Genomic DNA, 12,430 nt, shown 5'->3' with positions numbered 1-12,430 from the left:
AGTGCAGCTTGATAGCACTCTTAATGATTCCTTCCTAATGGAGCTGTGATTGACTGGGTTGGATTTGTCTCCCTTCTTGTGTGGAGGACTACCTGGACACTTGTCCACATTGCCAGATAGATATCTGAATTGGAGCTGTACTGGAATAGCTTAGAACAAGTCAAAGAAAGCTAGTAGGATAAAAACAACTCCTTTTCTCTCCCCGTGAATAATAGATAAACCTTGAAAATAAATCCAGCTGAAAAGATACCTGAGTGAAGTTTTCAGTGAGAAACTCCTAATAAAGTGACTGCTCCTTTCCTGTTTCTGACTTCCTCCGCTAATGACTCAAAAAAGAAACACTCTTCAATGACCTCCCTTTCTGCAGCTGTGATATTATCCCTGATTAGCAATGCCATTCCCCACCTCTTTTACCTCCCTCCCTATTCCTTTTGAAACACGTAAACCACGGAACATCCAACAACCATTCCTGCCCCTGTGATATCCAAGTCTCTGCAATGGCCACAACATTGTAGCTCCAAGTACTAATCCATGCTATAAGTTCATTACCCTTATTCCTGACACTTCTGCATTAAAATAGACACACTGACTGCAACTTTGTCCTATCAACTGTATCCTTCCTCACAGACTCTCTACATGATGTATCTGCCTGTTCACCAGTACATCTTATATACAGTATAGTACATACGGCTGCTACAATGCGTTAATGAAGGAAGGTGTGCACATTTAATGTGGTGTCAATCAAAGGGCAACTTTGTGCCGGGTGGTCAATCATAAGCGTCTTGAGAGCTTTTGGAGCACAACTCCATGCTTATGTTTATCAAATAAGCTAGGCATGTGGAGTGTATTCCAGCACTTTTTGTTTTACTTTGTAGATGGTGAACAGGCTTGGGGAAGTCAGGAGGTGAGTTACTTGTCACAGAATTTTCTAACCTCTGACTTGCTGCTATGACTACAGTACTTATTGTGACTCATCCAGTTAAGTTTCTGGTCAGTGGTAAACCCCAGGATACTTTTAGTGGTGAGTTTAGTGATAGGAATGCTGTTAATTGTCAAGAACAGATGGTTGCCATCTTTTGTTGGCGATGTTTATTGTGTAGATCTTGCTGATATAGGCAAAGATTACTTTAGTATCGGAGGGGCCCCAAATCATCTTGAAATACTGTTCAGTCATCAACAACCATCCCCATTTCTGACTTTGTGATTAGGGGATGGCTATTGATGTAGCTCAAGGTGATTGGACCTAAAGTGGAAATTGACGTTCCCCACCCAATAAGCACTGTTTGGTCCTTGCCCCCCTTGATGCTTCTACCAGTTATTTTTCAACCATAAGAAGTACCAGTTCATAGGTGATTAGCAGGAGGATGGCAGTTGGTGACAATCAGGAGTGCATTTCTGTGTCCATGCTTGAACTAATGCAATGAGATTGCATATTGAATTGTCATTGTTGAGGACTGCTGGACCCTGCTGGTTCCCAACTGTAGAACATTGTGCTCCTCCTATGGTGAATCCAGGGGTTGGTTAGCTCAGTTGTCTTGATGGCTGGTATTCAATGTAGGGTGACACCAACAACATTGGTTCAGTTCCTGTACAGGCCGAGGCCATCATGAAGCCCCTGCCCTTTCAATCTCACCTCATGCCTGAGGTGAGGCAACCCTCAAGTGAAATTCATTACCAATCATCTCTCTTGAATGAGAGCATCATCTCTGGAACTGAGGTGACTTGCATCATCATCATAGGGATGGCAGTCGTGGTGTCAGGGACAGCTTGCTGTGAGATATAATTCAGTTCAGTATAACTGTCTCTTTCCATTTTGGCATAAGCCAGGTTTACAGGGTCTAGATTTGCCATTGAATCAATGAAACCTGGAATTAACAATGTTTCATTTGTACTTGCCTTTCTCTTGTGGTTTAGAACAACAGAAGCAGATTTCCTTCTTCAAAAGACATTAATGTATCAAATCAGTTTTTGTAACAAATGACTACTGGGAGTAATTTTGAATTTTAGATGATCAATTATTGAATTTAAATTCCACACAGAGTCTGCAGCAAATTTTAGAAGTTTACAGTTGAATTTGGGTTGGCAATATCTAATGCCATAACTCACTATTGAATTTCTTGAAATTAATGTTCTGTAAATTTCTTCCTTAATTGATCTACAGGTAAATTGGATTAGTTTGTTTGGTTTTCCTTTAGAGTTTTTTTTCAAAGTGGACAATGTCCTTTTGCTTTGCCATTGTCAAAGATGCCTATCAAACAACCAAAATAGCAATATTTATTTGAAGTATTTGCTGTGATTTTTTTTTTCATTTTTCCGTCTTCAGCAGTTTAATTTCACAAATCAAAGCTTAATTAACAGGCCCATTTTTAATTATTATGGGAAATGCTATGTTAGAGCTTCAGTTTTTGAGGGGATCAAGTATTGTATGAAAGTTCAATTCACAGCCAGTGAGTTGGTTGTTCATGTTTAAGATTTATTTCATGACTGTTACTGAAAAAAAGACCACAATCAATGAAGATAGACAACTGCACCACCTCTACGATAACACTCAACACTGGAGCCGCCCATGGACCGGTCTCCAACCCCTGCTCTACTCCTTGTACACTCACGACTGTGTAGCCAGATTCCGAATGAACGTCATCGACAAGTTTGCTGACAACACCACCGTGGTAGGATGGATATTGGACCTTGGAGGTCAGGTTCTTAGTTCCTTGAAAGTGGCATCCCAGGTAGAGAGGATAGAGAAGGTGGTGTTTGGTATGCTTGTCTTTATTGATCATTACATTGAGTATAGGACTTGGGAGGTCATGTTGGGACTGTACAGGACATTGGTTAGGCCACTTTTGGAATTCTGGTCTCCCTACTATAGGAAGGATGTTGTGAAACCTGAAAGGGTTCAGAAAACATTTACAAGGATGTTGCCAGTGTTGGAGGGTTTCAGATATAAGGAGCTAAATAGGCCGGAGCTATTTTCCCTGGGGAATCGAAGGCTAAGAAGTGACCTTATTGAGGTTTAAAATCATGAGGGGCATGGATAAGATAAATAAACTAGGTCTTTCCACTGGGGTGGGGGATAGGTTTAAGGTGATGGGGGAGGATTTAAAAGTGATCCAAGGGACAACTTTTTCACGCAAAGGATGGTGTGTGTATGGAAAGACGTGCTAGAGGAAGTAGAGCAGGCTGTTACAATGGCATTTAAAAGGCATCTGGATGTGTATATGAATAGGAATGGTTTAGAGGTATTTGCGCCAAATGCTGGCAAATTAGATGAGGTTTATTTAGGATATCTGGACAGAAGGGTCTATTTTCACGCTGTACAACTGACTAATTGACCAGCTGATCAATATGCTTCCCAGTGGCTGCATGACCACGCAACTTAGAGAGAATCTGTCTTTGCAATCTCCTTCAACCATACAACGTTCTGCATTCCTCCAATTCTGGTCTCTAGTGCATATCTTCTTTTAGTGAGAAGTGGCAGATGGAGTTTAATTCAGATAAATGTGAAGTGCTGCATTTTGGGAAAGCAAATCTTAGCAGGACTTATACATTTAGTGGTAAGGTCCTAGGGACTGTTGCTAAACAAAGAGTCCTTGGAGTGCAGGTTCATAACTCCTTGAAAGTAGAGTCGCAGGTAGATAGGATAGTGAAGAAGGCATTTGGTATGCTTTCCTTTATTGATCAGAGTATTGAGTACAGGGGTTGGGAAGTCATATTGTGGCTGTGCAGGATATTGGTTAGGCCACTGTTGGAATATTGGGTACAATTCTGGTCTCCTTCCTATCAAAAAGATGTTGTGAAACCTGAAAAGGTTCAGAAAAGATTTACAAGGATGTTGCCAGGGTTGGAGGATTTGAGCTACTGGGAGAGGCTGAACAGGCTGGGGCTGTTTTCCCTGGAACGTCTGAGGCTGAGGGGGGGACCTTGAGAGGTTTACAAAATTATGAGGGGCATGGATAGGATAAATAAACAAAGTCTTTTCCCTGGGGTGGGGGAGTCCAGAACGAGAGGGCACAGTTAAGTGAGAGGGGAAAGATATACAAGAGACCTAAGGGCAACATTTTCACACAGAGGGTGGTACGTGTGTGAATGAGCTGCCAGAGGAAGTGGTAGAGGCTGGTTCAATCGCAACATTTAAGAGGTATTTGGATGGGTATATGATTAGGAAGAGTTTGGAGGGATATGGGCCGGGTGCTGGCAGGTGGGACTAAATTGGGTTGGGAGATCTGGTCGGTATGGACAGGTTGGACCGAAGGGTCTGTTTCCGTGCTGTACATCTCTATGACTCTACTTGTGACAACATTTATATCTGCCAAGGTCCTAAATTCTAGAATTCCCTCCCCAATGTCCAGTGTTTTTTGGCACCACTCTTGTAATTTCTGATATATTTGAATGATTTGAAGGTGCTATTTAGATTCAGGTTGTTCAGTTTTTCAAAATGCAATTTATTGTTTCTTCTCTCTTGCTTGATTTTGTAGAAAATTACACTAGTCAAGTTCAATATTGAGTTTCCAATCATGTGCTGTATGAAACAAATCCTACTACCTGGCCAAGCAATGTACCGATTTGATAGTTTCCAGGATGAGACTGAATTGTTAATATGGTATGTTAGCAAGTTTGATTGGGTTAAAGGAGATGCTATGTAGAGATTAGATCTCTATTCATTGGAAGGAAGGAAGTTAAGAGGAGGTTTCTCAACTCTACTTCACAAGCATTCTAATAATGAGCGCAAAGCCTTAATGGGAAGGTTTGTGTATTTTCGTCTGTTATTGATTAGGGAGTGGTAAATGTACACAAGAGGGAGAAATAGTTGCAACAAGGGCAAATAATCTATACAATATGCGATCTGTGTGCACCAGCTATATTTGTCAAACTTATCTGCAGCTGTAAGGAATGGATGCTTATGAAAATGAAAATTGTTCAACTAATCAAGCAACCAGTGACCGTGAACCATGTTCCAATTTTCTTGTGTTAAGGGAAGTAAATTATTGAGGTTTGTAGTTAAAAGTTAAATGCGTCTGTTCTCTCTCTCTCTCTCACTTTAGTTTCCCAGACACAATATGGGAATTTAAAAAAAATTGATGAACACTTGATTTTCTTCAACTTAACCTGCTTTGCTTTTTTTCTACCACACATACTTAAGATAGACTCTCCCCCCTTTTTTTAGTCTCAGGACAATTTATTGTGATGGGTGGCGACTAACATGTTACCGTTACTGACTATAAAATGCACCCAATTGCATGCTAACCACTTTATTAGAAGCTGAGTAAGGGTGAATATCTCATCTCATCCATAAACCTTGACGTTGGCAACCGAAGTCGCAGAAACCGAAGTAGCCAATCAAAGGCAAAGGCTAGCAGCTTCTGAATCCTAAAGTCCTCCAGTGGAAGCTGACTTATTGTGGAATCAATCGGAGAGAAGGTAACTACTTAATATTTGCCTAATTGCTGGCAAGTTTACAAAGGCCCCAGTGGTCCTCCTTGGCCAGCATTTAATTGCTGAGCTGGAGATCAAGGGTTGAGTTGCATAGCAGGGCCAAATTTGATCTATTTTTTTCTACCAACTCCAGAAAGTGGAAAACTCCACTCATGCGAGGGACCTAACTAAAAGCCTTCTGAAAATCCAAATATATGACATCTACTGGTTCTCCCTTATCTATTCTATTAATTACATTCTCAAAAACTCCAGAAGACTAGTTCAGCGTGATTTTTTTTTAAACATAAACCCAGGCTGACTTTGTTCAATCCCATTAATTCTGTAATTGTATCTTTTTATGGACTATAGCTCTTATCCCACTAGTGTTGTTGACTGATTCGGTCTGTAAGTTTTCTTTCTCTTTTTAAATAGTGGAGTTACATTTATCACCTTCCAATGTGAATAGAATGCTTCAGAGTCTGTAGAATTTTGGAAGATGACCATCAATGCAGCTAATGCAGGGCCACGTCTTTAAGTACTCTGAGATGCAGATTATCAGGGCCTGGGTATTTCTCAGTCTTTAACCCCATTAATTTCTCTAGCATCTTTTGTTTTACTAATATTGATTTTCTTCAATTGCTCCTTGTAGCTAGACCCTTAGTTCCTTAACATTTCTGGAAAATAATTTGGTTCTCTTTTCTGAAAACAGAACCAACTTTCTGCCGTTTCTTTGTTCCACAATTAAATTTCCACAACTTCTAACTGTGAGGGACCTACATTTATCTTTGCTAATTTTATTCTCTTCACGCATTTATAGATGCTTTTGTTATCAGTTTTTATGTTCCTGACTAGTTTATGCTTCTGTTGTATTTTCCCCCTCTTGATCAATATCTTTGATCTCTAAACTGCTCGTCAGGCATGCTGCTTTTTTTGACAATTTTATGTGATTCCTCTTTGGAACTAACGCTATGCCTAATTTCTTTTGTAGTTTCTGGTTGAGCCATCTTTCCTGTTTTAGGAATAAATAATTGTTGTAATTCATGCATATGTTTCTTAAATATTAGCCATGCCTATTTACTGCCAACCCTTTCAATAAGGTTCCTTGATCCGTTATTGCCTCATGTCCTCATTTCCTTTTTTTAGATTCAGGGTTTGTTTTGGATTAAATTTCACTCTATCTTAATTAACAATTCTACTACTTTATGGTTACTGTTGCCCAACAGACTCCATGAAACAAATCTGTTAATCTTTTCTCATTGCACAATACTCAGTTTAGGAAAGAGTGCTCTCTAGTTGGCTCTTCAACAGACTGACCTAATAAAAAATGGCATTGTATACACTTGGGAGAATCTCCTCCACAGTATTGTTAGTAGTTTGATGTGTCCAGTCTATCTGCATATCCCTTATATCGCAACTACTGTTTTGGGGTCTGTTGATGACAACCTCCGATGTTTTCTCCCACTTGATATTTTCTGTCTCTACCCATACATATTCTACACCATGATTTTCCGAGCTAATCTCCTTTCTCATGATTGGATTGATTTTGTCCTTTACTAACAATGCTAGCCTGTCTCCTTTCCCTATCTTATCTATCTGTCCTTCCTGAATATTGAGTACTTCTCGTGTCAGTTCTCCTCTTCAGTCACCCTGCAGCAATGAGACTAGTGCAACCATATCAAAAATATGTATATCTATTAGCACTGTTACCTTGAATGGTACAACATTGCATTTTACTGGGATGCGGTTGGGGATGCGATTGTAAGAAAAACATGGAGCGCATGGCTAACAACATAAAAAAATGTGGCTCGCAAATATCGAGGCAAAAGAAGCAAAATTCATAATGTTCTTAAAAGGAAGACTGTGACTGTGATGTTGCGGACCTAATGTTGTGGGGAAGATTGGACAAAGATGCTTGTGAAGGTTTACGAAGAGTTTTAGCAGATTTAGCTGGCCAGGTCAGCATTTTTTTTGTTCATCCCAATTGCCGTTGAAGGTGGAAGAGGATCACTTTCTCTAACATTGCAGTAACATATATAAGGATATCTACATTGCTCTTAGGAATGGAATTCCTTCTGAGATCTTGACAAAGCAATAGTGAAGGAACTGTGGTATCATTCCAAGTTGGTTGGAAAGGAACCTACAGTTGGTGGTATTCCCTGACACCTGTCCTTCACCTTCTAGGAACCTGGAGCTCATGAGTTTGACAGGTCTAGATTAGATTACATTACAGTGTGGAAACAGGCCCTTCGGCCCAACAAGTCCACACCGACCCGCCGAAGCGCAACCCACCCATACCCCTACATTTACCCCTTACCTAACACTACGGGCAATTTAGCATGGCCAATTCACCTGACCTGCACATCTTTGGACTGTGGGAGGAAACCGGAGCACCCGGAGGAAATCCACGCAGACACGGGGAAAACGTGCAAACTCCACACAGTCAGTCGCCTTTGTAAGGAGATGTGGTAAGTTGTTAAAGTGCATCTTGTAGGTAGTACACAGTGTTGCCACTCTGTGTTGGTGGGAGAAGGATCAAATGTTGAACATGGTGGGTGAGGTGTCAGTCAATGGTCTATTTTGACTTGGATGGAGTCAAGCTTTTTGAGAATTGTTGGGGCTGCACGTATCAGATAATGGAGAGTTTTCAACATATTCCCAACTTGTAGATGGTGGTCAGGCTTTGGCGTGTCAAAGTTAGTTACATGCCATAAAATTCCCTGCTTCTGATTTTGTAGCCGCAATATTAGTATGGCCGGTTCAATTTAGTTTTGCTCAATGCTACACCTCAGGCTTTTGCTAGTCTGATACACGATAAAGGAGCTTAAAGCATATTTGACATAGTTCAAGTTTAACTGATTAAGCACAAAAATAAACAACTTTATACAGCATAGAATGAAACAAAATAATCAAGCTTTTGCTGCACTTGCTGTATAATTTGACATAATCCTGAATGTTATCCAAAATAATAATGTTCAGTGGATTACTCTAAACAATGCACTAACAGGCTGTTTTCATTATATTTGAAAATATATTAAATTGAGCTGCAAGTACTCTTTAAAAATTACTAAATTTGTCATTGGAAGATTATTTTGTAATATTAGGGTTAACTAAACAAATTGTACTGCCATTGTATGATGATCAACATTTTCAATCTGAAGCAGGTGTGAAACAGGCCCGTAGTTAGTCTTATGTGCAGTAATGTTTAATTTAACTTGTGGCTATGTCAAAGACATTGATTTAGTAACTCCTGTGCAGTTAAATAGAAGCTTCAACAATTCTTGTAGCCTTTTTAATTTTAAAACAACAGGGGACATCAAACATCATAGCAGTGATGCTTTAGTGCTCACAAAGAGCTTTTTAGTGAACACAACAGGGCATTGTAAGAAGGTGTTAATAACAGGGAGTAAAGTTATCTGTAATTTTCCCTGCAGAAGAGGCATTTACTGTCGTAATTTGTAGTCCAATGTGGATGTAACACTGACAAAAATGATTTGATCCGTGTCATCCACGTGCTGCAAGAAGATTCTTCTTAGAGTGTTTATACAAATTCTTCAACAATACTTTTACAGTGTTTTTCCACTTTGGAAATATTCTTGTGCTTTTTTTTAGTTCATGCTAATGCCACCCACTCTAATTAGTGGAATCACTTATGTAAGGTAGGTATGTTTGGAGGAGGTGTTTTATAATTTTATGTTGTGTATAGTCTCAGGTGCAATTTAACAGCATTATGACTGAGGAGCTGTAGTTATGTTGTCTATTCTCATCGGAGAGCCTGGGGAATACAAAGCTCCATATCAGTGCCTGAATGCAGCAACTAGTTCTGTTCTTCACTGTTAATTTCTTTTGCTTTTAAGAGTGGAAAGCAGTTAACTTAAAAGTAGATGCTTTAATTTTTGAAAATTTTGTATGATATAGTGAACTTCTAAGTGATCTTATGACCATTGTATCATTATACTACCCTCTTTAGCTGTTTTCAAACATGCTGCCTACTCTAAACCTCACCAATCAATCTGTGCATTAACCTATTAGGGATATAGTCTCAAATAATAGGTGGAAAGAGTCTCAACTGAAGGACACTTGTTGCTAATCAAATTTGGCATCAATGTCTGTACAAACCTTCCTATATTTTTTTCTTTGCATTTGCACACTTTGCTATAATTGCTCACTTCACCTTACATACAGAGCTTTGTTTGTCAGGTAAATTGGTCAGAGGTAAACTAGTTGCCATTTCTCCCATGCCCTCCAAATGTTGCAAGTATTGAATGGTAGTTGTTAGAAAAAGAACAGAAACTTTCTCTGACAAATTTCAATGAGTAAAGGCAAGCCATTCTTGCTGTTTTGAGATATACTTGAAAACTGAACCAATAAACAATCATTAAATTCATATTGGTAGAAACAAGCATTAATACATTGAGTACAAAATTGAATTTTTGAAGAATGACTAATTCCATCTTGGCTGAAATGGTTAACCAAATTGAAATTAACTCAGGAATTTTAAAAGCTGCTCTTATTAAATGAGAAGTATTTCTTTTAATCATGTTACTTGTTTACTGTTCATGTTTACTGTTCAGTCACTAAGAGAAAATGTCTACTGCTTTGTGATCAATACTATACATCAGATGTTTAAATAATGTTAAATGTTTTCCAATAAAGGAAACTTGTACAGTAGGCATGATATAGACTTTAGTTCTCCTCCCAACAATGTTTGCCTTTGCAAATGTAAATGAACCAAATGCGGCAAGTAATTTGGTCCTCAGTCCTCTTTCTGAATTTATCTATCACTTATTTTTAAGAAAGCCACCAAAAAATTCTACAGCTTCCCATCCAGTGTAAACTGTCATGAATACTTAAAATTTAAGATTGATATTTCTTTCCTGTTCAAGATGCAGTGTGACATTGTTGCAAAACCTCTTCACAAATTGAGAAATTTAAAATGAGGATTATTTCAAAAATGCTATTTAGATCTTATTATTTATTACTGTAAATGAACTTTTTAAAAATATTGTATGACTGAAAAAAAATCATTTTAAAAGCCTCAAGGTTGCAACTGGTGAGTATTTGCTCACTATTATATTTCCATACCATCTTTGTTATCTCATTGCATTTAAGCTGAATGTACAGTAGCATTTAACTACTCTTGGCAGTAACATTCATGGAGTTAAAATGTGCACGAGCTAGGAAATGATATTTTAAAGCAACTGATTGGTTGTCTATGTTTGTATGAATGTTCCTCGTTCCCAGAGCGTGCATGACCTATTTATAGCTGGCTCCTCCTGTTTTTCTATTTTGGTCTGCTTCAGGCTGTATTATTGTTGACTTTTATGTAAATGTGTTTGCCTTTAATGCAGTAGGCAGATTGTAAGGCTGCTTACTTTCATTGCCAGTGAGAGGATTAGTATTTTCTTACTGAACTGTCAGTGTATTAAAGTTGCTTTTTGGTAAAGGATTTTCTGTATCTAGCCACAATGTTGCATGTTGTCTTATTAATCTCTTGCTGAAAGGAAGATGACTGACTATTTGCTGTAGCAGTTGGATTGAAAATCACAACGCTAATTCAGGATGTTTGGTCTGCTGTGTGTTTCACCAGGCTTGACTGTGTTAAAAAGGAACAGGAGATTTTTGTACACAGCCTTCAGCAACAGGATTTAAAGGATAAAACAATACTCAACAGCTTAAACGTTTGTAAAAACTTGCCTGTAAAAGAAGATTTTAAAAAATTATTCAGTATTTGATGACTTTGTCATGTTACTGAAGCCCAAAGTGCCTGGACTTAAAAAGATGTTGCAGACTATTTATGAAACTGAATCGTGTTTTTCCTCAGATGGTGTATCTGGACAAGAGCAGCCCCTAGAATTGTTGCCACAAAGTCGGGTGCACACTATGCCAACATCAGGTAAGCAAAGTAATTCAATTGCTGTTCGTACCCTTAGCACCTGCAAAATATTTCAAATTCAGGTTTTTAAACTATTAAACTGAGTAGATTGTTTCCCATCCCATAGAATCCTTGTAGCAGGAAATAAATAACATTTTAAAATAACAGTTTAAATGAACAACTTTTTATAATGTTTACGAACTACAATATTTTAAATAAGTTTGGATACCTTGGAATCACAATAATTAATTACTTTGCATGCATGTGTTTTTAGTTTCTTTTGAAAAGATGGACTGTGAAAGATTCGTGGATTTTTGTCTACTTGTTTTCAACATTTCAATATTGGTGTAAATTTTAAACATTTCTAAATGTACATTTTTGAACATGGTTATTTTTGGAACCTGTTTATTCAGCACGTGGTAGTTATCTGTCAGCACTAGATAGCTATGTGATACCAAACTTCTTTTTGAGGTATGCCAAAGCTAAGAATATTGAGATATTTTTAGCTATGGAAACTTAAGCTTCTTAATGTTGCCAGCACAGCTTTTAAAACAAACAGTTGATTAATCCGGCTTCAATCATTTTAATTCACTGTAGTCTTGTTTAGCATGTTAAATAGTTTGATTTATGTTTTTCCCGTTAAAATATTGGTGTTAAGACTCAACAGCAATAATTCAAAATACAATGTATTGTAAAGACAGGGTGATAATATTCTGTTACTATGTTGATACCTTGCAATTTGTGCAAAAGCAGCACTGAGTATAATGTCAGATTATTGACCATGTGTAGTGTCTTCCCATCCCCCATATTTCAGGTAAGGTTGAAAATATCTGATTGGGAAGCTTTACTCTGACTAAATCTGTATATCATGAAGTTCAGAGTGCAGTGCTACGCTGTTTTAGAGAGTAGCAGTGTTTCCTGTTAACACTGTTATTGCTGGAGTTAACTTATTTTTCATGAAAACAAGAGCATGAGGGTAATATGAAATAAATCACTTGTGACTTCCCTACGCTTCAACAAAAGGGTGGTTCCGTTTGTTTTTAATTAGAGGGATTTTTTAACAGTATGTTGATTGGTTATAATTTCAATTGTTTTAAGTGGTATTTTTGTTACTAACCATTTGGTAATAATGGGCATGCAGTTTAA

The 12,430-nt window shown here is 38.1% G+C and overlaps 1 protein-coding gene across 14 annotated transcripts in view; it reads left to right on the top strand.

Moving 5' to 3' along the window:
• Positions 1-12,430, top strand: part of hdac5 (histone deacetylase 5) — a 438,683-nt gene that overhangs the window by 227,417 nt on the left and 198,836 nt on the right. For 7 of the 14 annotated variants that reach the window (XM_087977867.1, XM_043675114.2, XM_043675109.2 and 4 more), the window contains one exon: positions 11,234-11,305. The exons of 1 other annotated variant lie outside the window; for it this stretch is intronic. In XM_087977867.1, the coding sequence (XP_087833993.1) occupies positions 11,234-11,305 (72 nt within the window). 6 more of the 14 variants (XM_043675106.2, XM_043675107.2, XM_043675105.2 and 3 more) reach the window with 3 other exon arrangements.

Source organism: Chiloscyllium plagiosum, unplaced genomic scaffold (assembly GCF_037043375.1).
Source record: "Chiloscyllium plagiosum isolate Xiang-an unplaced genomic scaffold, Cpla_swu_hap1 HiC_scaffold_32, whole genome shotgun sequence".
Lineage (NCBI taxonomy): Eukaryota > Metazoa > Chordata > Chondrichthyes > Orectolobiformes > Hemiscylliidae > Chiloscyllium > Chiloscyllium plagiosum.
This window is presented reverse-complemented; position numbering and strand designations above follow the sequence as displayed.